The 26,699-nt window shown below is 43.4% G+C and overlaps 1 protein-coding gene across 2 annotated transcripts in view; it reads left to right on the top strand.

The window, feature by feature from the left end:
- The first annotated feature begins 8,810 nt into the window (after positions 1–8,810).
- LOC144696660 (ADP-ribosylation factor GTPase-activating protein 3-like) overlaps positions 8,811–26,699 on the top strand; it is a 93,579-nt gene continuing 75,690 nt past the window's right edge. For both annotated transcript variants that reach the window (XM_078568219.1, XM_078568217.1), the window contains exon 1: positions 8,811–8,932. In XM_078568219.1, the coding sequence (XP_078424345.1) occupies positions 8,864–8,932 (69 nt within the window). In that variant the 5' untranslated portion in view covers positions 8,811–8,863. The remainder of the gene's footprint in view (positions 8,933–26,699) is intronic.

Raw genomic sequence — 26,699 nt, 5'->3', positions numbered from 1 at the left:
GAGTTTCAGTTCGTCGGGTGCTTAGCCAAGTTGGCTGCGCACCCACCGAGCTGTCAAAGGCTTATTAAGGCCTGTTAAAAACTAATTGAACTAATAAAATGAGCTGCCCGTCCAACCTTAAGGTTGGCGGGCAGGCAAAGAGTCCAGGCGGCCTTCGCATTTTTCATGGAACCTCATCCACGGGTGGGATGAGGTTCCAAGAGTGTTTAAAAATTAATTAAAAATTCACTGACATGTCCCAGCTCATGTTACACTGTCACATGTGGGGACATGTTTTAAAAGTTTTTAATTTCTTTATTTAGATGTTTAAAACTTAAACTAATCTCCCTGAGGCACAAAGGTGCCTCGGAGATTTCTGTGCTCTTTTGCGCGCATTCCCCGACTCAGGGAATCCCCTCCCCCGATCCCACCCACACAGGAAGCGATCAGCGCTTCTGGGTGCACATCACCGCTGGGCAGGCTTTAATTGGCCCTCCCACGTTAAATGGCAGCGCGGACCCGATCGGGGGTGACGAGCGGGTTCATGCCCGCTCCCGTCTGCCCCTGCACAACCCCCTGACGGGGGGAAAGTTCTCCCCATGGTTTCTTGATTCAGGTGTGTCTGAACCCAACAAGCAAGCTATCAAAAATTTGCCTAGCAATTGGGAATGAAGGTCTATGCAGGCTGAACAGGTCAGGGTTAACAGAAGAAGAGCTAAAAGATCTCCAAAAGATGTGGACTGCATTGGAGGACCAGTTCAGAATCAGGTTAAACTCCCATATTCATCTACTAGAATTCGTGTCATTTTTGACAACAGCCAACAGAATCTATAGACCACTTTGTCAGAAGATGCAGAGAAAGGAGTATGTAGTGTGATTTTTCAAATGCAGAGCTAGCAAACAGAATTGTTGAGCTGGAGATTGCATCCATACCTCTGGAAGTGTTCCAGAAAGATCTGCTAGATAAGCCCAAAACATATACCATCAAAGAGCTACTCAAGGATGGGTGTAAGTATGAAGTGATCCTAGCTGGTCAACAAAGCTTACAAGTCCTAAGTACAACCCCAATTTTTGATGCACTTACTAGACATCCACACCTAGAAATATGTGGAAGGTGTGGCCTCCTGCATGCACCAAAGAAACGCCCAGCTTTCCAGCAATTCTACAAGGCATGTGGTAGAAAGGACCATTGGCAGCTGCAGTGTACTGGAGTAAAGGCTGAGGCAGCTACAAAGGGCTGTGCACTGATCCATACAGGACGTACACAATGGGTACCATCAAGCAATAAGAATGACCATCTGGTATCCATCAGAAATCAAAACTTGAGCGATTGACAAACCAAAAAATGACGATGCTTTGCACAACAAGACAAAGAGCGGTGAACACATATCATACCGTCAATCTCATGGAAAACAAAGATGCCATCTCACTGTCCGAAGTGTTTGCCAAGATTTGAATTATCTGCCCTAAGAAACTTGGTAACTACTTGTTATTGGCCAAGATTGACACAGGGGCAAGTACCAATTTACTATCTCTGCAAATTCTAAAAGACATGTATCCACAGACATGGAAGGCCATGATGAAACCTGCTGCTGTCAAACTCTCAGTGTACAACGGTTCACTAATTCCATGTGCAGGACCTGTATTCTCGGAGTGCAAGTACGATCAATCTTCCAGGATGTCACAGATGTTCTACATGTAGAGACTAAAGACCAAGCGAGTGTAGGTCTACCGGCACGCCATGATCGTGCACTAGTGACAATCCATGGAATTAGTCAGACCTCACAAGGCAGATCAACCTCAGAAACTGCTCCTATTACCTCTGTTCATGACCTAAATTGAAATATTCAGAATGTTTTGACAAAATTGGCAGTTTCAAAGGATCTGGAAAACTACATTTGCAGAAGAATGTAAGTCTGTCAATTGATCTAGTGCATTTCACGCAATGCAAATGCCAGCAGCTACAAAAAGGAATAGCAAAAGCAGAAGCTGTGGAAAACCATCATTGATGGATGGCCTGATTCAGTTCAGCATGCCCATGAACACGTGAGACCAACTTGGCCTTACTGGGATGAGCTAGGCATCTCCCAGAGAGTCATTTTAAAAGGCAGGCAGGTCATCATACCGGAATCTTTCCTCAGCTTCATCACTCACACATGGGCATAGGTTGGCTAAGAAGACTTACAAGAGAGACAGTCTATTGGTTGGGTATGAACAATTGCATTGAAGTCATCGTCAAAAAGTATGAGGCGTGTCAAGAGTATATGTCAAGTCAGCAAAAAGAACCATTGATTCTGCGTTGACTTCCTACCCATCCTTGGTTCTGACCTCATTCATGTCCATGGCACTGACTTCAACATCATCATTAACTTCTTTACCAAGTACCCCATTATTCGACAAATGCACAGTGCACAGCTGTCATGCTCATACTATTTTCAATTTATTTGGTGCGCCTGGAGAGATCATTACGGATAACAGTCTGCAATTTATTGGTAAGCCATTTCAGGATATGTGTAAGAAGTGCAATATTGATCACACTACTATTTCTCCTCATTACCTAGCTGAACGAATGATTCACACGGTGAAATCCCTAATTCTCAACAGACCAAGATCTACATATTGTAATATTACATTTGAGAGCGGTCCTTTAAGTGCAATTATTCCATCACCAGCAGAGTTTATGTTTGGCAAACCAGTGTGTACCAACCTACCTACTCTTACCCATTCTACTCTCCCAGAAACTAGAGAACAACTTGTAAAACTGGAAGAGAAGATGACCAACATGCACGATAAAAATGTGGGTAGTGAATTGCCAAGTTTACATTTGGGACAACAAGTTCACAGCCAGTATCCCACAGAAGGCACATGGCAACCAGCCGAGGTGATAAGGATTTGTTTGGAACCAAGACCATATGAAGCCATTATGCACAATGGCGGACAAATCAGATCCATTCCAGCTCCTCAACTACCATGCAGTCCTATTGCTTCGAGGACAAGATCCAAAATGCAACCAGGAACAACATCAAAGTATGACAATCCCACTGTGAGCAACTAAAGACACCTCCAGACAAGATTACCATTACAAGATCTGGGCACACCAGCAGTTTGCCTTTACACTTTACAGACTCATGGATTCATCAGTTCTATTAATTTAAATAATGGTAACTATACATGAAAGTGTATTATAAATAGTTATACTTCTTTGGAAGGGGGAAAATAGCTTTAAAAAGAAAGGGGGATGTTGTTATATGCCTTTAAAGGATTGCAGCATTACATCACCAGAAAGGAAGTGTGTCATAGGATACAGTTTAGTTTCACTTTTGCTTTTAAGCAGAGCAGGCACAGACAGCTCTGCTGCTGATGTGCCTTCAAGTTTTATACCTTTGTAAATATGTTCACATGTGCCTAGACCTCATAAATGAACTCACATTTTTTGTATGAGTGATTGATACCTTATAAAAACACTACAGTAATCAACAGGAGCTTTCCTTGCTCATGTTTGACATGATGCTATGAGACTTCATAGGGTTAGGAGTCAATGTTGAGGACTCCCAGGGCAGCTCTCTTCTAACTGTATATCACTTTGTCACCACCACATCTGATGGGTCTGTCTTGCAGGTGGGACTGGATGTAACCAGGGATGGTAATGGATGTATCTGGGAAATTGGCTGTAAGGTATGATTCCATGAGTATGATTATGTCAGGCTGTTGCTTGACCCATCAGTGGGATAGCTCTTTCAGTTTTTCAGTAGTAAGGAGGACTTTGCAGGGTTGACAGGGTTGGGTGTGCTGTTGTCATTTTCGGTGCCTGGGTCAATGCCAGGTGGTTGTCTAGTTTTGTTCCTTTTCAACTTTTCTTTAGAGGTTTGGCACAACTTAGTGGCTTGCTAGGCCATTTCAGAGGGCATTTAAGAGTCAACCACATTGCATGTAGGCCAGACTGAGTATGGACAGCAGATTTCATAGGAACATAGGAACTAGGAGCAGGAGTAGGCCATTTGTTCCCTTAGGAACATTAGTGAACCAGACAGGTTTTTACGACAATTGATAGTTTATTGGTCACTATTACTAAGACTAGTTTTCAATTCCAGATTAATTATATTAGAATTTAATTATTAAATTCATTTTTATCAGCTGCTATGGTGGAATTTGAACCAACATCCAGAGCATTGACTTGGACATCTAGATTACTAGTCCAGTAACATTACCACTACAGCGCCATATTCCATAACCTAACAAAGAAGATTGATGAAAGGAATGCCCCTGCCTCTTCCCTAGATTGTTTTAAAATATGTAGAATCAATCCATCTGGACCAGGTGCTTTATGCTCTTTGAGTTTGATTAGTTTATTCAATGCCTCTTATCTCATTGCTATTGTCATCATTCAATGTCATGTCTGCCTGTTCTGTCTACCAGTTCTACCTACCTGGTAAATGCCAAAGTGAAATAGTTATTTAATACTTTTGCCATCTTTCTATCATTACCTGTGTTATTATCCTGTCTGTCCCTTAATGACTCTATTCCCATCACAGACTTTTTTTATTTTATGTTCCTTGATGATTTAATTTCATAGTTCCTCTTTGCCTACCTATTTTTTTGACTTCTCTCCTAATGTCTTTCTATTCTCTCTTATCATCAACTCCTCTGCTGTCTATGTACTTAATGCATGCCTCTTTCCTAACCCCCACTTATTCCCTTATGGGTGGAATTTATCCAAATTTGCACTGTGTGGTAGCAGGCGGGCAAAACGGTGTGCTGCCCAGTGAAGACGATAATGGGTTTTCACAGCATATTGTCCCGAGTCCGCCTCATTATTTATGCACTCCTGGGAAACACGCTGTTTCCATGGCAGACAGGCTTCTCATTCGCCCACCTGCCATCACCCTGCTGTTGCATCATGCCAGGCGCCATGTTTAAAGGCCAGCTGCAAGCACAGTGATCATTGCCCCCAGCTCACCACTGCTGCCTGGGAGACATGGCCCTCAAAGGCAAGAAGATTGCAGCCCCCGGTTTAATGATGGGTCCTTCAAGCGAGTGCTAAATGCCGTGGAGGCCCACCGGGATGTCCTGTAACCCCCGCTCTGGCCGCAGGATGGCCAGCAATGTGACCAATCTGGATTTGGAGGCGGTGGCAGTGGTGGTCAGCGTCAACGCCCTTCAGAAGAGGACAGCCACCCAGTGCTGCAAGAGGATGAATGATCCGTTCCACCAGGGTAAGTCACGCTTCTCATCACTCTCAACTCACACACTCACAAACCCAGCACTCATCCACAGGGCCCTCACTCACTGCCGGTTCAAGGGACATCACCATTCACTCTCTCATACCCACCGTCATTGTCCTCATTCCGTCCATGGGACCACCCACCACCCACACAGGCCAAGCATACTTATCATCTGGCCTGGCAGGCATCCTGTTTACTGTTTCTCTATTTCTATCCACGCAAGATAAGCTGGCACAAGAGAGAGAGGTCGCAGATCTATGGCTGAATGCCTGAAATCAAGGTCCTTACGGACTTTGAAAACAGAGCCATCCAGCTGATTGGTGAGGATCTGGACTGTTCCTGTGCTGACGGTGAGGTTGGCGCTGCTCTACCAAGTGAGGATCCAGCGGTGCAACATACATCAGACAACCATGCTGTGAGTGATGTGTCCTCGTTCACAAGATTCTGCCATGCACTAATTATCTCCCCTGCCATCTGCCCAACAGCCGACAGGGTTCATGACCCACGGCCTCCAATCAAGTCCTGAAAAATCCTCTGAAGAGGAATCTGGAGGCACTCTCCCTGAAGACCTGTCACAGCGCTCACCCACACCCTCCACCAGTGCAGAGACACACATCTCAGTGGGACCTAGCTTTAGGGTAGCCCCAGGATCACAATCTGGTGAGCACATTGCACTGTCTGATCCACTGCCGGCAGTGGCAGGGACTTCCCAGGTGTCCAGCACTTTAAGGACTGCTGGAGGCCAGAAGTTTGCTGGGTCCGAGTCAGATGATGAGCATCTGGTCTTGGTCATGTCACAGTTGCTGGATCTGCAAAAGGCAAGCTCGGGAACATCAGGAAGAGATGTCCGCGGCACTCCTCAGATTGCAAGGCACGATGGAGGAGTCCATCCACCTTCAGTCTGAGGTGATAGTGCCGGCATGCCAATGCACAGAGGTCAACTGGTAGGATGGCGGCTGCCGTGGAAACCTTAGTCCAGGATGTCACTCCTGCACTGCTGCGTGGGCTCAACTCTATCGCTGATGGCATAGTTGGCCTCCAACAGTGTGCACGCAAGAGGGGTGCAGGCAGCTCGATCTCACTCCAACTACCCCTTTTCCTCAAGGAGTCAGCCATGGGCCCCGGGCACTCATAGGGAAGAGGATCAGCAGCTACACACTCTGGGTCCATCCGTCCAGGTGACTCAGAGAGTGTCCATCCCATCCCCTCTTCCTGTGAGCTCAGCAGCTCTAACTCCACAGGCCAAGGAGGCTGCCACTGCCATGCAGCAGGATCCCGAAAGCAGGCTTGGGGCCTCCATGTTTCGGCCCTCCAGGAGATGCCCGCCAAAGTCACAGACAGGGCATCACAGTCAGCAGGCTGCCTCCATCTCCGGGGGGCACCAAGACATAGCGGCAGGGTTAGGACAATTAAGAAGAATTAGTCGCACAGCCTGGGCATGGGTGTTTATCACTTGTACATACTGTTCACTATTGTCAATAAACTCCCAAGAATGTCTCCCTGCCCACAGCTCCTTGTTCTGATGAGCAGTGTCTTTGTCACTCAGATGTGAAACCATTCTGCATAAGAAAAAGGCAGGTGTCTCAGTCCAGGGTCTCTGCTACAAGGCCAGCTTCAGCGAGGAGATTGTACAATGTGTGCAGTCCAACTGCTCTGCAGTTCACTAAAGTGGTCATGAATTTACAGTCTGTGCCGGGGGGCAGGGGGAGCTCTGGAGAACTTGGTGGCACTTTGATGCCTCTGTGTTGCTTGAGTGGGCAGATAAGCTAGGAGCCCGACCCCAATTATATCAATGTGACTGCGCCTGAACTGTCTCAGTTGCAGAGGAATGGTCACTTTCTACAGGTTTCCTGAGTGCGTGGCCACTTCTCTCGCCCACCCTACTCCCCCACCCTGAATGCTTGTGCGCTATATTCACCCCCCCCACCTCCCTCCCTCCACCGCCACCAGTCACCTTAGAGGCAGGGCTGCCCTTCGCCACCACCACCCCCCACCCCCCCTGCCCCGCCACCAGTTACCTCAACAGCAAGGCTGCACTTGTGCCCCTCCCCGCACAAGTCACCTCTACAACAAGGCTGCACTTGCCCCCTGCTCCCCCTCACCCTGGAAAGTCTGAGGCAGGGCAGCACTTGCCACCTGCTCCCCCTCACCCTCAAATGTCACCTCCGAGGAAGGGCGGGTTTTAACATCGACCCCCCCGGCGCCCCTGAAGCCTGCAAAGCAACAGGCAACCCTGGTGAGCTCTGCAGAATGTTGCTGTGCACTCACCTTTAGTTCACCGGAAGTGCAGGTCGCCACGTGCACATTGCCTCTGTGTTGTTGTGAAACACATCAGCGTGCTTTCCTGCCGACATGCGCAGACGATGCAGTGGGGGTGCCCTGATAATGATATGCTGATGTATTGCAATGAGGTTCCTGACTACCGATGGCAGGAAATGCAGCCTGCTGTTGGCAGGCTGAGCAGATAATCGCGACCTGCCTTCCTGCTGTCATGAAACCGATCGTGCCATGTTGTCCACTCATGCTCGCCACCAGCGGGTACAGAAAATTCCACCTGTAGTGTGGTTCAGTATTTATTATTTTTAGTGTCCATTACTCAGTGTTGGTCATTATTTACTACTTTTAGTGGCTATTTCTCAGCGTGGTTCTTATTTGTTATTTTTTAGTGCCTAGTACTCAGTGTGGTTCAGTATATAACATTTTTAATGCCTATTACTCAGTGTGATTCAAGATTTATCATTTTTAGCGTCTACTACTGTGTGGTTCAGTGCTTATTATTTTTAGTGCCTATTACTCAGTGTGGTTCAGTATTTATTATTTCAGTGCCTATTACTGCCTGGTTCAGAATTTATTAGATTTAGTGCCTATTACCCAGTGTGGCTTAATATTTATTATTTTTATGCCTATTGCTTAGTGTGGTTCAGTATTTATTATGTTAGAGCCTATTTCTGTGTGGTTCAATATTTATTAGATTTAGTGCCCATTGCGGTTCAGTATTTATTATTTTTAGTGTTTATTACTCAATATGGTTAATTATTTATTATTTTAGTGCCTATTACTCATTGTGGTTCAATATTTATTATTTTTTGTGTTTATTATTCAGTGTGGTTCAGTGTTTATTATTTTTAGTATCTATTCCTCAGTGTGGTTCAGTATTTATTATTTTTAGTACCTATTCCTCAGTGTGGTTCAGTATTTATTATTTTTAGTACCTATTCCTCAGTGTGGTTCAGTATTTATTATTTTAGTGGGTAAGGCTGCGTGGTTCAGTGTTTATTAGATTTGGTGCCTATTACCCCGTATGGTTCAGTATTTATTATTTTAGTGCCTATTACTCTGTGTAGTTCAGTACTTGTTATCTTTACTGCCGAATACTCAGTGTTGTTCGTTATTTATTATTTTTAGTGCTTATTACTGTGTGGTTCAGTATTAATTATTTTTAGTGCCTATTACTGTGTGGTTCAGTATTAATTATTTTTAGTGCCTATTACTCAGTGTGGTTCAGTATTAATTATTCTTAGTCCCTAGTACTCAGTCTGGTGCAGTATTTATTATTTTTAGTGCTTGTCCCTCAGTGTAATCGAGACTCTGCTCCTCCCACTGCTGCCTCTGCCCCGGAAGTGCTGACGGCTCCAGCTGCTGCCACTTGTTCTCTTTACAAGATGTCGGAACCAGGGAAACCGGAGATCAGCTCAATCTTCAAGCGGCTGCGATCCGTCGCCAGCAACAAGGTGAGACCCGAGAGCGGCGGGCCGAAGCGCTGACGGGAGCCGTGTGGCCGTGCTGTGGCGCCCGGCCGGAGAGCGGCTATTTGCGGGGTGTTGTGCGGCTCCGGACCGGGGCCCGAGTGACACGTCGCACAGTGGGGCTGGCCTGGGCCCTGGGCCCTGGGCCCTGAGGGGGCCGCAGCCACTGTTAGACGTTGGCGGTGGCTGGGATCAACTGAAATGAGAAGCAATAAGTGAGCAGTGGTTGCTCTCGCGGGCATTTCCATCCAGGATGCGGGAAGGTTTCGTGTCGGATGCTCTTTGCTGTCCCAGCTGTTGTGAATGGGGGTGGGGGGGGGGGGGGGTGAAATTGAAGGAAAAACTTGCACGAGTTACCGTGATAAACATTACTGATTATTCCTAAACTCCGTCTGTTTTTGCTGTTGCAATGTGTGTGTATGAAGGCTAGTCGGTTGGATTAAAATTTGCCTTGTGTATGTTATTGGTTAGAAAATAATCTAAAATATTATAAAGGTATCATCCAAATGCGTTAGTTTAATGTGTTGCAGACACCCCAGCAAATGCTTTCTGAACTGCTTCTACTGTGTTGACATTTTATCCTTTAAATATATTTGGTGCTCTATAGTAAGCAGCTGTCTGGTATTGGAATACTTGGCTGAAAAATTGTCGTGTTCTTAATTCAAGTGCTGTAATGATGATAAAGTAATATGCTTCTTGCAGTGAGAGGCCCCATATGGACAACTGAATAGTGAATGTGGTAAAACCTGTTGATGAAAGTGTTTTAAAAAATTTTGTGTGTTGTAGTAGCAACATTGACAATTCTATTACGTGCTGGGTCACCTGTTCCTCATCTTTTTGGTACAACTGAATTGGACTGAAAAAATGCACGTTTCCCATTGTATAACCAAAAAGCCATGAAGACTGTGGAGAACCAAGTTTCCCTCCCAGTTGGGGCAACCCCTGAGGCCACTGGTTAGGGAAGGGAAAAAGCAGTCACAGTTCATCTCCCAGTTCACTGATTTCTGATGGAAAGTGTGGACAATAGGTACAAATAAACTTGTGCTTGGCCGTGATGCGTTCCACTATTCAATATCTGCAAACACACTCACTGTCTAAACTAACAAACATAAAGAATAGCTTATTTGGACAAAATAGAAGACTACCAGCCCTTTGGAGTCATTTGCCAATGTGCCAGTGTCTTGATGAGAGAGGAAATGGGTCGGGGTGGGTGGGTTGAAGAAGTCTAATTAAATCTGTGAATATTGGATTGATGTGAATATGCACTTGTATCAGCTATAATGTTCTAATGTATTTAATTGAACAAATTACTAAAATAATAAGCTAGTTGCCCCTCAGCAACAGTAAATTGCAAATTTCCCTAAATTATAATTTAAGCCAAATGAGTGTTCCTTGAACTTTAACCAGTGGAAATTAATCATATGAAACACAGACTTAGATAACAGAGGGGAAGATTCACAGCTGAATGCATTAGGTCAGGTGCAAAAAGTACTGCTTGGGCTGGGCACCCCTCTTAATTAGTGGAGAGAATAAGGTTTGAAAAATGATTTGTTGAGCATAAAGAATTCTGAGCTCCTTTCATGTTTCAAAGTGTAAACATGACAATATTATCAATTTTTTGAGGGCAACCCTGGGTTTGAAATCAAGAGGAGCTTGAAAGCAAGTTATTTCCTTCAGAATCCAGCGTTCGGGAAATGGGGCGGCGAATGTTGGATCTGAAGTAAAAATTTATGTCTTGTTCAACCTGGGTTTTAAAGTAACATTGTTTAAAAAATCAGTAGCCTGTAACAGTTTAACCTGCCAAAAGATAGTCTCACGTTGCAATTTAATCAGCATATTGTGAGAATTAAGTCAATTTCCATTCCCATATTTGATGCTGTGAGCCAGGGTTGGGGGAATACTTCAGAAGAAGCCATATTCGACTACGTTAACTCTGTTTCTCTCCACGGATGCTGCCAGTCCTGCTGAGGTTTTCCAGCACTTTCTGTTTATACTTCAGCATCCACAATATTTTGCTTTTATTTTGGGGGACTACAGGTTTGATTTCTCCACTTTTTGAATTTTGGGTGCAATGATCTTGGGTGTAGTCTCTCCACAGATACTGCCAATCTGCTGAGTATTTCCAGCATTTTCTGATTTCAAATTTCCAGGATTTTGCTTTTGTTTTAGGCGCAATGCTTTTCCAGTTGCTGAGCAGAAGCTAAGTTGTTCCCTGAGGAAGGAAGGGAGATTTGGAGGGAGAGTCATTGGGCTATAACCACAGGCTTGGAACAGTACTGGCACAACCTGGTGAGCGCTTGGCTCTTGATTGCATGTGACTTGGAGAGAAGAAAAAGAGAAACTTTATTATTCAGATGAATACAAATTGAAAGGATTCAGTTTGGTCACTAATTTAGATTTATTCCATAGTCTCTTCCAATAGAGTAATGAGCTTGAGGTTTGTATAACATAATTTCATGGGAATAATTTTGCCGAAGTAGTTTGGACAATCATAAAAAAAGTACTTAATTCCTTAATTCCTTTTGAAGGAGAGATGCTTGTTGACTTGGAGCATTTTTGAGCATCTGTTCTAAAATAACAATTGAAATCTATTACTGTGAATTCCTGTGCAAGGTACAGGATGGTGTATAGTGTATATTTTTATGTGACTGTTAGGCTGTGTATGTACATGATGGTTTTGTGGATATATATTGCATATTTTTATGTACCTATGTTGGTAGTTTGATGCTACAATTGGCTTAATAAATGAAGATGTCAGCAGAAGTATGCAGTTGGAATTTGACCACTTTAGTCTTGTGTCACTGGGATGCCAATGAATGCATTTCAAACTTTGACTGTTATCTTGCTGAAAATGATAAAGGTGAACTGGCTTAGGTGAAAGAGCAACAAAGGTGGTGATGTTGACAATGTATGCTCTTTTTAATTTTGCGCTGAACCAGCTATAGGATTGTGAGTTTATTAAGTACATTGAGAAATAATCAGAAGTTGATTACCAGGTATATATTTATCACATATTTAATGTAAACTGTTGAAATATGTTTCATGCATTTTACAGTTTTGACATCCTAACTGAAAATCACATACAGAGCGGAGGACTATTGCAATATAGTTTCTTAACATTGGTCAAGCCTCGTTTTCCTCTGCTTAAAACCCCTCAGAATATCAGTTACAAAATTTGGATTAGATTTGATTTATTGAGATAATCAAGGTTGAATTGGTGTGTTAGTGTACTGTGTTATGAGTGGTAGGGTGTTTGAGTGAGAGCTCCAGATTTTGATGGAGGTCACATGGAAAGAAAGAATGGGTGCCTCCTGCCCACTCACTGCTGTACGTCGGACTGCCCCATGGTCTCATGCCACCCTAAATATTTTTCTCCCTTCCAAACAGAAACCATGTGTATTACCTTGATTTCTAAATCATAAGCAATAAACTCTATTCATATATAAAATTCAGTTTTCACTGGTGTATGCAGTTAACTGGTTATATATTGTATTTTATGCTATATTTGCTCAGAGTTAGAGATGAGGAAGCCTGATGATTGCATTGATTCCACACACACACTCCTAAAGGTTCCAACAACAGCAACAACTCAGACGTATGTCGTGCCTTTAACGTATAAAATAGCTCAAGGCACTTCACAGGAGCACTTAAAGCAAAGTAGGACACCCAGCTACATAGAAGACATTACTTGAGGTAACCAAAAGCTTGGTCAAAGAGTTAGGTTTTAAGGTGTGCTTTAAGGGAAGTAAACAAGGTAGAGAGGCAGGGAGGTGTAGGGAGGGCATTTCAAAAGTTGAGGCCTGGGCAGCTGTAGGTGCAGCCACCAATGGTGGAGCAATTAAAATCAGAGATTCTCATGAGGCTAGAATTAAAGGAGTATACATATCTCAGAGGGTTGTGCTACTGGGAGAGATGACTGAGATAGGGAGGTGTGAGGCCATGGAGGGATTTGAAAACAGGATGAGAATTTCAAAATGAAGACATTGCTTGACCAGGTGCCAATTTAGGTCAGTGAGCACAGGGGTGATAGGGGAATGAGACTTGATGCAAGTTAAGACACAGGCAGCAGAGTTCTGGATGATCTCAACTTTACAGGGTAGAATGTGGGGGACAGCCAGGAGTGTGTTGGAATAGTCAAGTCTAGGAGTATCAAAGGCATGTTTGAGGATTTCAGCAGCAAATGAGCTGAGACAGGGTGAAGTCAAGTGATGTTACGGAGGTGGAAATAGGTGATCTTAATGATGGCACAGATATGAGGTCAGAAGCTCATCTCAGGGTCAGATGTGACATCAAGGTTGAGAACAAATTGTCTTAACCTCAGATTGTTGCAGGAAGAGGGATGGGGTCAGTGGCGAGGGAATGGAATTTGGAGTAGGCATCAACAATGGCTTCAATCTTCCCAATACTTAATTGGAGGTTAACTAGAAATCAACATTGCAAGAGAATAAGTGGCCAGGAGTACAACACGAGAATTAGCGAGAAGACAAATTTCTATATTTGGTATACTTCAATTGGTGGAAGATGATCTTTAACTCCATAATTCATTCTGTCATCATGAAAGATGAAGTTCCTGATCTTATTAGTTATGTGGCTAGCAATTTCCTTGAGGTGTTAAATGTATAGAGTGATCAGCATTACTGTACTAATAATTTTTCAGCTTTGTCTTTTCTTCATTCACAGTGCAATATATTTAACTAAATGAGCTAGGATTCTATATTCATTTTGGAATAACCATAATAATCTATGATTGGACTTGTTCCCACCTCAGGGCCTATACATATGGCAGCCAACTGCCTTTTGCTGAGAGTTGACTTAGCTCCCCAAACAAATTGAGTCAGATTTAAAGAACTTTCTGGCTAAACCAGTTATATCATAGATTTGATAACGTTTCTAAAAAAATTATTACATCTATTATACAACCTCCTTATTTTCGTGACCAACTTCTTTTAAAACTGGATACTGATGAGTCAAAGACGACGTTCATGTTCTGAAGTAGCCACATAGCGATCAGACCATGTGCTGCCCAGCGGGTGTGGGTCAGTATTGCCTTGTGCTGTCCCACAGGAGCAATGATAGAGACTACTTCCTTAGCCAGAGATGGCACATGTCACAAGGCAATTCAAGAAATGGAAAGGAGAAAATACCATGGGGGAATAAAACAATGTCAAAGCTTAGACTCAACTGGCCATCACTTCTCAGGTATCATGTGTTACATGTGATGTTTTGTAAGGTACCATGATGAATGTTATTTAGACACCAGCAAGACGGTTGCTCGAAATAGAGACCAGCAGCTGCTGAAAACCACACCGGGCAGCCACGTTTGTGATATGTAATGGTTGCCATTAAAACAGAATGTTACAACAGCAGAAGGAGACTGTTCAGCCCATCTTGTCATGCCAGCTCTCTGAAAGAGCTGTCCAATTTCCCTGCCTTTTCCCTATATCTGTTAACAATTTTCTTTTTCAAATATTTATCCACTATCTTCTCAAAAGCTATTCTGCTTTCACTAAGTTTTCTAATAGGGCATTCCATACACTAGCAAGCTTTGCACAAAAAAAAATCATAACTTCTTCCTTTCTTTCTTTGGTGATGATCTTAACCCTAATCAGTTCTTGATGTACTGACCAATGGAAATAATTTTTCCCTATTTTTCGCTACCAAAGTCTAACTAATTTTGAACACCTCTATCCCATCTCTTTATCCAGCTTCCCTAGTCACTCCTGGTAACTAAAATCTTTTAGCTCTGGTATTATTTTAGTGACCCTGTACCTCATTGTTCTCTCTTTGGAGTTGGTATCTTTTCCAATGTAAGACACCTAACAAAGCACCTTGCATTTATATAGTACCTATAACATAATAAACACTTCACAGGAGCGTTATAAAGCAACGTTTCACACCAAGCCACATAAGGCTACACTAGGGCAGATGGACAAAAACTTGATCAAAGAGGTAGATTTTAAGGAGAGTCTTAAAGGGAGAAAGAGAGGTTTAGGATGGAATTCCAGAGCTTAGGGCTTGGGCAGCCAAAGGTATGGCCATGAATGGTAGAACAATTAAAACTGTGGATGGCCAGAATTTGATGAGTCTAGGTGTCTCAGGGGGCTGTGAGGCTGGAGGAGATGAGGAGGAATGAGGCCATGGAGGGATTTGAAAACAAGACACAAATTTTAAAGTTGAGGCGTTGCTTACAGTGGAAGCCTCTGTAGGTCAATGAACAGAGATGATGGGTGAATGGAATTTGGTGCAAGTAAGGTAATAGGCCCCAGAGCTTTGACCTTAAGTTTACAGAGGGTAGAATGTGGAACACTGGCCAGGAGAGCATTAAAATGGTAAAGTCTAAAGATAACAAAGAATGGATGAGGGTTTCAGCCTCTGAGGTCGGACAATATTACAAGGGTGGGAATACGTGGTTTTAGTGTTGGCAGAAATGTGCTCCGAAGCTCATCTCGTTCTGATATGGTAGTGGATGGAAATTCTAACTCTGATGTAACCAATCGCTTGAATAGGTTTAGGACTAATCCTTCTTTTGGATCCTTTGCCCCTGTTAATAAAGCCTAGGATCCCAAACACTCACTTTGAACAGCTTTTTAAATTTTTTATTTTTTAAAGGTTTGTCTATCTGAACCTCTAAGTCTCTTGGCTTCGTTACTCCTTTTAAAATGTTATCAAGTAGTTTATCTGTCCTTTTGTTGTTCCCCAAATGTACTATCTCGTATTTCTCCACATTAAATTTTATCTAATATCAATCTGCCCAATCTTCTAACCAAGTTCATCCTGAATGAATGATTGCCATTTATAAATAGCAAACAGCTTCCATTTTTCCTATAAATAATGAAGTGTGGAAAATAAGGGCCCCCCCCAAACAATTTTCTGCTGCCCAATCCATACCTCACCCACTCTGGGGGGGGTCTGATAATGAGTATTGATAAGCTTTTCGTTGTCTTGGAGTACATCACGCAAAGATCATTCATCTCAATGTTTTTACATAGAACAAGTGAAACTTGAAAATCCATATTGAATAGTTAGAGCTTTTGTTTTTGTAAAAGGCATATTTTTGGTGGCATTATTGGAGTCACATCTGCAATATATCAGCTAACGATACTTTTCAGTTTATCTTCATTTTCAACATTTTTTTTTGGATTTTTAAAAAAAAACCCTGTTTTGAGAGGTGACTAGTCTCTCTGAAACCTTGTACTGATTGTCCAGGATCGTGTTCTGTGTTTAACTGTAGAAGTGAACCCACTAGGATACTTTGAGTAGAGACTGTTTATTGCTTGTCACAGAGCTTACTTCTCACTCTAACTTCAGATCCCCAGTGCTGGCTGACTCTTCTTTATATACACCTCTGAGTATAATTAACTAATCAATACCCAACACCTGTTCACCTTATTACCTTAAACTACTGGGTATTTAACATCCATCAACAGAATCTATTAGATACTAACATATATTAAACTAAGCAATAGGATGAAAATGGGAAACTTGAAGGACTGTTTCCTCTTGTGGGTGAGTCCAGGCAAGGGGGGCATAAGAAAAAAGCAGGTTAAATATATAACTTCGGAGTGAAATTTATTACCACTTGCACAATAGTTTCAGCTGATAGCATTGATGTATTCCGGTGGATTCATCCGTCGCTTGACGGATGAGTGTTCAGCCAAAAAAAAAGTCTTGACTTGCATAACTGAATGCAAATACAACATTTTGAGGTCATTGTTAGAGGGGTGGATGGAAACATTGACTTTGCACCGGGCTCGCTTGTCCTGAAGGCACTTGACTCTGTTCTTCTCAAATGTCGAAATCGCTTGATGACAGAGACTTCTCCATTTAGGTCTGTCTAAGGTTATTTTTTCCTCCCTGTATTGGGATCTAGCTGGCAAGCTCTTTAGGCTGCCTTTCAAATTGTCTTTATATCTTAGTTTGGGATGCTCTGTGGTGCGGGTTCCTGTGCTCAGCTGGCTGTGGAGTACTGCCTTTGGCCTGTGGGAGTCCTCCATGTGAACTACATGACCAACCCAGTGAAACTGAGCATGTTCTTAGTGTAAGGTATGCAGTACTTTGCAAGAACCTTGGCGTTGAGGATTTTGTGCCACCACCTGATGTTGCAAATAGATCTCAGACAGCAAAGACAGAATGCTTCTAGTTGCTTTACATGATGCCAGTAGGTTGTCCAAATCTTGCACCCATAAAGAAGTGATGTAAGAACCACTGCTGGGTAGACTTTGTTCCTTGTTCTGAGACAAGCTGCATGATCTTTCCAAAGTCTGAGTGAACCTGCCAAACACACAGTTTGCTTTTGCCAAGTGATGGTTGATTTAATCACCCAGCGTAGTGTTATTGCAGAGGATACTCCCAAGATAGCAAACCTTATGTACTGAAGTGAAGTGAGTGTTGGTGCTCTAGAGAGTGTCAGTGGGGAGTTAAAATAGTAGATAATAAGGAAATGGCGGAAGAAATGAACAAATATTTTGCTTCTGTGTTCACTATAGAGGATACAAAAATCATTCCAGTAATAGCTGCAAATCAGGAGGTGAAAGGGAGAGAGGAACTTGGTGAAATTGAAATCACTAGGGAAATAGAGCAAATTGCTGCAGGCAGGCAAATCTCCGGGTCCCGGTGGATTACACCCTAGGGTCTTAAAAGAGGTGGCTAATGAGGTAGTCGATGCACTGGTGTTTTGAGGGTTGTGCGACTTTGGAATTCTCTGCTGCAGAAGGTGGTGGAAGTGGGGGAGGATCATTGAATATTTTTAAGGCAGAGGTACAAAGCTTTTGATTCTCTTGCCTAATAAGACTATCGGGGTTAGTTGGCATCAAAACACAAGATGATTAGCCTTGATCTTATTGAATGGTGGAGCAGGCCTGAGGGGCTGAATGGTATACTCCTGTTCCTATTTCTTATGTTCTTATGAATGGAGGGGTGTGTTACTGATGGTGAATGTGGGGTCTTGGAGTACATGGCCAGGGTGGGTTGATACAGGATCTGTCGTCTTCAGACTTATTGTCAGGCCATAGTGTTCTGAGGCTAGGGCGAAGCAATCAACAAGCAGCTGAATATCCTGTGAAGTATTTGCAATGAGAGCACAGTCGTCCATAAACAAGAGTTTACTCAGTAACTGTTCAGTAACATTTGTGCAAGCCTCGAGTCTTTGCAAGTTGGAGGCTGCTGTCTGTCCTGATTTGAATGTGTGCTCCTGTGTAAAGATCTTTGAGTATGGAGCATAGCTGAGAAGTATATGGCAAACAGAGCTGGAGCCAATACACAGCCTTGCTTGGTGCCGTTGGTAACAGGAAAGGCACCTGATGACCTAGCACTATGCATCATGCTGGCCATCATGTCATCATGAAACGCGTGAATGACACTGATCGTCTTTTCAGGCAAGCCATATTTGTAGAGAATCTTCCACTGGCCTCCCTGATTTACTCTATTAAAAGCCTTGGCCAGGCTAGTGAGCACCATATAGAGGTCCTTATTCTGTTCCTGGGACTTTTCTTGAATTTGACATGCTGTAAAGATCTTCATCCTGCACGGAAGCCACACTGTGATTCTGGGTACACAGAATCAATGAAGTGAGTGACAATCCGATTAAGAATAACCCTTGTAATAATTTTTCTTGCTGTTGAAAGAAGTGATCCTCCGCATTGATTGTCACTGATGGACTTGCTCCCTTTCCATTAGTAGAGATGAGTTACGGAGGCACCTGTGTAGTCTTGGGGCACAGTGCGTTGCTCCAGACTAAGCAGAAGAGACTAGTGAGTTTCTAGCCAGGTGACTCCCTTTGTTCTTCAAAACGTCAGGTGGGATGCCTTCAGCTCCTGAAGATTTGCTCATAGAAAGCTGCTTTATGACCTTAATGACTCCTGCTTGAGAAGGATTGAGAGCAAGCTGTTCTAGAGTGTGGTGTTGTGGAAATGACTCCATGGTATCATTGCACATTGGATAGTTGGTTTAGAAGATTACTGAAGTGCCCTTCCAGTGAGAGAACCTCATGTCTATTTGTTGGGAGCTGATTGCCATCTGCTGAGAGGATGGGTGTCACACTGTTGGGTTTTGGGGCCATAGACTGATTGCAGATCTTCATGTCGAGCTTTCAGGTAATTTTGATCAGTTGCATGAAGCTCATCAGCCTTGCTTTCCCACCATCGGTCCTTCATCTCTCTTAGTTTGGCCTGCAGCATGTGTTTTGCGTGATAGTATCTGGCTTTCCTTGCTGGTGATTTCTTGTCAGATATGCAAGATCTGTGAGCGTTGTGCACTTTGTCTAGAAGCTTGCTTATGTCTTGATCGTTGTGCTTGGTGCTTCCGTTTAATGAAACTGTGCTGTAAGTAACATCCTGTAACTTTTTCCAAGGATCGTCAATGGCAGTAGTGTCCTCAATTGGCATCAATTCTTGTGGCTAATTTGTGTTCCAGTTTTTGTCTCTTGGCCATGTCTCTAATAACAGTTACACCAAGCTTCCTTTGTGGCTTGACTCTGTGCTGAAGTGCCTTAGATTGTATCTTCAAAGGCACAATACTCCTGACAAGCCGATGGTCAGATCAGCATTCTGCTACCTCTAAGGGAACTGGTAGAGTGCACGTCCTTGAGATCTCTGTCGTAAAATAACAATTCAGCATGTGCCAGTGTTTAGATCTGGGGCGCATCCATGTTCTTTTCAGTTTGCTTGCTTGCTGAAAGACTATGTTTGTGATGATTAGGTCGAACTAAAGAGAAGGAGCTGGCCATTGGAGTTTGCTCTGCCAATACAGTGTGGTGCTCTGGTACTCCTCCAAGTATTGCAGTCTGTACGCACTCAGGCATTGAAAGCACCAAGAATAATGAGTTTGTCTTGGTGGGTATTCTCTGATTATCTTTGTGGTCACCATGGAGTAGTTGTTTGGCAGTACACAGCTTGAGTATTGCTGAAAAAAGAGACACGCTGTTTAAGCTTTTCGTCTTGCACTCATCAGGATAGATCGCAAGATTACCAACAGTAAAGGGAACAACAATTTATACTGCATGGGAAGAGTGCACTGATTTTTTGGCAAGTGGACTCTGATTGATAGGGGCATTGCCATGAAGAATGCAACAGGGAACAGTTAACTGCCAAGATGTAAACTTGATGCTGAAATATCCAAGCCATCTTGTGGGATAATGGCTGCCCTGATCAGATCATTGCTTACCGTATATAGCGCAAACTCATGAATGGGCCTAAGGTCATCACTTTTAGTCCTGAAAACTGCCCAGCCTACCTCAGGTTGGTATTCTCCTCTAACAAGATGCTTCCATCAAGCCAAAATGATGTTCTGCCTATCACACAAATGACTAATGTGGTATGTGAATTTCAGTGCTGGTGTGATGCCAGGTTTGTAGGCCATATGTCTCAGTGACTGGCGGATCGTATCAAACGGCATGTACCTTCTTCGGCTGTTCACAATAGGCAAAGTACTGATGGTACCCAAACAGCCCATGCTTGCGAAACTCCAAACATAATGTCCAACATTAGATGTGATTCCGCGATTGGACAGCACTTGCTAAATAATCCTAATTGGTTTTCAGTGTAATTCTTCGCACAATTTAAGATTATCAGTGGGACTCGCAGCATGGCGTACTTACGCATGCTAAAAGCCACATATATTCACACATAGGACCATGTCCTTTGCAGACAGAAGGAACTTGTCCATGCATTGCACCTTTTTCAACTAAACAAAAGCTTGGGGGAACAGCCATTCCCTGGTTCATTCCTCATGGCAATGCCTTGACTAATCAGAGTTGACCTGCCTGGTTTGAATTTAAACAAAAACTTGGCAGTTAACTGTTCCTTGTTGCACTCCCCATGGCAACACCTTTACCACTTGCCAACCAATCATCACTCTCTTCGCATGCAGTATAAATTGTTGTTCCCTTTGCTTATGGTAATCTTGTGATCTGTCCTGATGAGCGCAAGACAAAAAGCTTAGACAGCATGCCTCTTTTTCACTATGGATTGCTTCTTTGACCTTATTTGTATATGTCATTGTTGGAGCATAGGTGCTAATGAGTGTTGCATGCTGGTTACTGGCAAGACTTAAACGAAGAACCATGAGTTAATCACTGATCCCTGTAGGAAGTGAGTCAAGCTTGTGCGCCTGTTCAGATTGAATGGCAAAGTCCATGCCTGACTGTTGGGGCTTGTCCCTTGGACTTGTAAGTCCAATAGAACTTGTAGTCTGCACCAACCTCCTCAAGCTGAGACTCCTCAACGAGCCTTGTTTTGCTTAGAGTGGCTATGTCAATGTTGTACCTGCCCAGCATTCTGGCTGTGAGGGCTGTAATGCACTCTGGTCTCGTATTGTTGTCTAGAAGTGTTCTGACATTCCATGAACTGAGCTTTATACGATTTACTAGTAGTCTCCTTTACATTTCATCTGTGGTAAATGATGACCAGCCAGGTGTAGTAACCTGGCAGGTGCAGGGAAAGCAGACTGTGTTTAGAGTTCCTTTTCTCTCCTCCCCTGGATTGGGGAGAGCAGTGCTGTACCTGAAAAGATCTGTTCTGCCACCTTAGGAGAAATGCAAACTCCACATTTGCCCTGATATGTGGAGAGTGACTGTCACCTTGAAGCTGGCTGTGTGCAGATTTATGGCTGAAGACTGCCAGTAGCACCCTCTCCCTGTCGCTGTCGTCATTCCCCTATCACCACAGGGCTTGGTATGTATGATATTTTGGTTGATTACTTGCTGAACAACCTGCATGTTGAGTATATTTAAGTGGGTGGGTTTTGTGCAGAGCCTCTCACTTCCTCATCCAAAGCAGCTGATACTATGTTGATGTAATGCGGTGCCATAAGCAAAGCAGCTGAAAGGATGCAGGTTTGATTTTGGAGTAGTTGTTCTCCTAAATGAGCTGCTGAGCAGGCTGAAGAGCCACGTCCACCCTTGTCATGGCTGCCCAAGCCGTTGGCACTGTTTGTGATCTTCTGCACCGTCAGCTGATGGATACCTTACTAGTTAACCCGTAGCTGGGGGTTTTTGAAGTCAATTACCTTCTCCTAGGTAGACTGCCAATTAAGGCTGACAGGCCTTACCAACCCGGAGCTGTCTGGTTTAGAGGAGCCAAACACTTGCCTTCATATCTCTGCCCACAATTCTAAACAGGGATCAGCACGTGAAGCTGGGCAGTAGGACGTTGATTAGGAGAGGCTATTTGAAATGCAGACCATATCAGACTTTATGTGGATGAAGAGGATCTTTACTTTCTTCACTATCCTGGCCCTTTGGACCCCCATTGATACATATGTTATGGGAATAGACAGGTACAGAAGACCGGTTGAGAAAAGGTAATTGAGTGGGATTTGTAATTATTACTGTAAGACCCATATGAGATTCAGAAGTTCAGAAAGTGTTTACTTTTCCCAAAGATTACTGGTAAAACTTAGTGCTATGAGAGGTTTTTATTAGTAGAGCGGTAAAGTTCAAAAGGCATAGTGAAACAATGGGAATTTGTGTTCAAAGAGGAAAATATGTATAAAGGAGAGAAGACTGTTGTTAGGGAGGCAGTTTAAAGATCCAGGAGTGCATTGGAATAATCAAGTCTAGAGGTAACAGGCATGAATGAGGGTTTCGGCAGCAGATGATCTGAGGCGGATAAAGTTGGGCAATGTTATGGAGGTGGTAATAGGTGGTCTTAGTGAATATGTGGTCGGAAGCTCATCTCGAGATCCCGTATGACACCAAGGTTGTGAACAGATTGATTTAGTTTCATTGTTGCCAGGCAAAGGGACAGAGTTGGTAGCTATGGAACAAAGTTTGGAGCAGGCAACAAAGAAATCCCAATATTTAATTGAAGGAAACTTCTGTTCATCCAGTACTGGATGTCAGATAAGCAGTCTGATTATTTAGCAACAATGGAGGAGTTGAGAGAGGTAGCGATGAGGTAATAAGGGTATTAACCAGTTCACTCTCCAGTTACCTTCTCCATTCCAATTTGGGTTGATTTATGATTGGATTCTCTGGTTTGATATGAAACACTCACATTCAGTCAGAACTCTGTATCTTCAAATCCTATAATCTGGTTCCCTTAGAAACATTCAGTAACCTCTATAATACTATGTATACAAAATAATGAATGTCTTGGTAAAACAGGATGTGTATAGTAGGTCTGTTCCTGGTCACGTGATATCTACTGCTATTTTCTTTGAAACATCCTTCTCTTGTAGTGTGAGAGAAAATCATGTCAAAGGTAGTGGCTAAAGTTAATGTTTTCAATAACTGGGAAATGAAAATCCTGACAAACTGGAGTAATTCCACTCACTGCCTCTGGTTTGTTAAGCTGCTTGTCCAGCGTAAATTACTGAATGGACAGAAACTCCCTCCAATTAATTATTGGGAAGAATAAAACCATTGTTTACAGCTCTTCTACAACTCCATTCCCTCATGACCAATTTCACACCCCCTCCCCCCACTGTCTGATGCTGAATCAGACTGACCATAACTTGGCATTCTATTTGAACCTGAGCTATGCTTCCAAACCCATATCATCATGTTCGCCAGTGCTGCCTACTTCCACTTGTCCTCAACCCTGCCGCAGCACATCTGCTGCTGAAACATTCATCCATGTTTTGTACCTCCAGCCTTCACTGTTTCGGTACTCTCCTGGCTGGTCTCCCATCTTCCACCCTCTAAAATTCATCCAAAATTCCACTGCCCATATCCTAACTCACACAAGCCCTGTTCACCCACCACCCTTTGCTTTCTGACCTACATTGCCTCCCAGTCCAGCAGTGCCTCAAATTTAAAATTCTCATCCTTGTATTCAGATCTCTACAAGATCTTCTATTTCTTTTACCTCCTCGAGCCCAACAGCCCTCCAATCTGTGTTTCTGCAATTCTAGGCTCTTGTGCATCTCTGCCATTACTCCACCATTGATGGCCATGCCGTCAGCTGTCTAGATTCCAGGCTCTGGAACTCCCTAAATGCCTCTGCCTTCATCTCTTACCATGTCCTTCAAGACATTCCTTAAAACTTGACTCCTTTTGCCTACCTGTCCTAATACAAAATTCAGAAGAAATTCTCACCAGTCTTTGGGTAAAGAAATGTGAGACTTCCTACCATAGAGTGGTTGGACTCAATAGCATAGATGTGTTTGAGGAGAAGCTAGACAACATGAGGGAGAAGGGAATAGAGGGTTATGGTGATAGATTCAGACAAGGTAAGATGGGAGGAGGCTTGAGCGGACTGATTGGGGTTGGGCTAAATGGCCTGTGTCTCCCATCTGATCCTATGTAAATTCCACTTTTTAAACTAGAATTAGGTTTAAAATTTGAGCAGACTCTGAAGTCTGCAAGTGCGACAGTGCTCTGCTGTCAGTATTTGGTGAAGGATCTCCTAATAAAATTAAGGAAAATACCAATTGTAGTGTAAAGGTTACAGAATAATCAGTTCAGAAGCGATTTCAAAACAGTCATCTCATCAAGGGCTTCATATTATGCGCCAATCGTGAAAGCAAAACTTGAGCAACTAACTTTAAAATGACTCCAAACAAGGTTCAAGGCTGAAGCCCCATTCCAGGCCTTGAGCACAAAAATCGAGGTTGACGCTTCAGTGCAATACTGAGGAAGGTGCCGTCTTTTGAATGGATGTTAAACTGAGGCTCCATCTGCCTGTTTGGGTGGATGTAAAAGGTCCAATGGCACTATCTTGAAGAAGATCAGGGGAGTTATCCCCGGTAACCTGGCCAATATTTATCCCTCAATCAGCGTTATGAAACAGATTATCTGGTTGTTGTCACAATGCTGTCTATTGGGAGTTTGCTGAATGCAAATTAGCTGCTGTATTCCCTACATAACAATAGTGGCTATAATTAAGTACTTAATTGGCTGTAAAGTGCTCTGAGACATCTGATCATGAAAAGTACTATGTAAATGAAAGTGAGGGGTTCAGACAGGCATATCTGTGGCTGCAGGCATGACTCCAGGATGGTGCATTGCCTTCCGGGGGCCAGGGACAAGGATGTCACTGAATGGCTGCAGGGCATTCTGAAGGGGGAGGGCGAACAGTCAGATCGTGGTTTACATTGGTACCAGTGACATAAGTAGAAAGAGGGATGACGTCCTGCAACAAGAATTTATGGAGCTAGGTAGCAGATTGAAAAGCAGCACCTTAAAGGTTGTAATCTCTGGATTACTCCCAGTGCCACATTCAAGTATAGGAATAGGCAGATAGAGCAGAGGAATGTGTGGCTGAAGAGTTGGTGCAGGAGGGAGGGCTTTAGTTTACTGGATCACTGGGCCCAATTCTGGGGAAGGTGGGACCTGTACAAGTCCGACAGGTTGCAGCTGAACCGGAATGGGACCAACTTGGGGGGGGTTTTGCTAGTGCTGTTGTTTGGGGTTTAAACTAATTTGCAGGGGGATGGGATACGGAGTGGAGGTGTAGTAGGTGGCGATTTACAGACAAGTATAGAAGAAAAACCAAGTCAGTCTGGAAGGCAGAGCATATATAGTCAAGCTAAGGCACAAGGGAACATGGCAAGGCTGTATGGCATTTATTTTAATGCAAGGAGCCTTGTGAGTAAGGCAGATGAGTTGAGCCGAAGGGCCATGAAGGCTCGAAACGTTAACTGATTTCTTCTCCGCCGATGCTGCCAGACCTGCTGAGTTTTTCCAGGTAATTCTGTTTTTGTTTTAGATGAGTTGAGGGTGTTGATTAACACATGGGGATATGATATCATTGCTATCACGGAGACATGGTTGAGGGAGGGGCATGACTGACAGCTCAATATTCCGGGGTATAGAATCTTCAGGTGAGACAGGGGGTGGGGGATGATGGGTGGTGTAAAAGAGGAGGTGGTGTTGCAATATTGCTCAAGGAGCCAATTCGTCAATTACTGCAATAAGGAGGGATGATATTTTAGAAGGTTCCTCAAATGAGGCCATATGGGTAGAACTTAAAAACAAAAAGGGGGCAATCACATTGTGGGGAGTGCACTATAGACCCCCAAACAGTCAGGGAGAGATAGGGCAGATATATAGGCAAACCTCAGAAGTGTAAAAATAATAGGGTAATAATAGGGAATTTCAACTTCCCCAATATTAACTGGGATAGGTTTTTTAAAAAAGTTTTAGAGGCCTAGAGGGGGCGGAATTCTTATAATGTATCCAGGAGAGCTTTTAAAGCCAGCACGTAGAAAGTCCTACAAGAAAGGTGGTGGTGCTAACCTAATTTTAGGGAATGAAGCAGGACGAGCGGTAGAAGTGTCAATGGGAGAGAATTTCGGTGATAGTGACCATAACTCAATAAGATTTAAGGTAGTTATGGAAAAGGACAAAGATGGACCGGAAACAAAGGTTCTGAATTGGGGGAAGGCTGATTTTAATGAGGAGACAGGATCTGGCCAAAGTGGACTGGGAGCAGCTACTTGTAGGAGAATCTACACCAGAGCAGTGAGAGTCATTCAAAAAGAAAATAGTAAGAGTGCAGGGCCAACATGTTCCCCTAAAAGTGATGGGTGGGACCAACAAACCCAGAGAACCCTGGATGTCAAGGAATGTACAGGATTGGATAAGGAATAAAAGGGAAGCTTATGGTAGATACGGAGGGCTCAAAACAGCGGAAGCCCTAGAGTATAGAAACCGGAGGGAGTTAATTAAAAAATAAATTAGGAGAATGAAGAGGGGGCATAAAAAAACACGGGGGCAAAATAAAGGAAAATCCAAAGGGGTATTATAAGTATATTAGGGGCAAGCAGATGACCAGGGAAGGAGTAGGGCCCATAAGGGACCAAAGTGGCAATC

This window comes from Cetorhinus maximus, chromosome 22, assembly GCF_964194155.1.
Source record: "Cetorhinus maximus chromosome 22, sCetMax3.hap1.1, whole genome shotgun sequence".
Lineage (NCBI taxonomy): Eukaryota > Metazoa > Chordata > Chondrichthyes > Lamniformes > Cetorhinidae > Cetorhinus > Cetorhinus maximus.
Note: the sequence above shows the minus strand (reverse complement) of the source record. Positions and strands in the feature narration are given on the sequence as shown.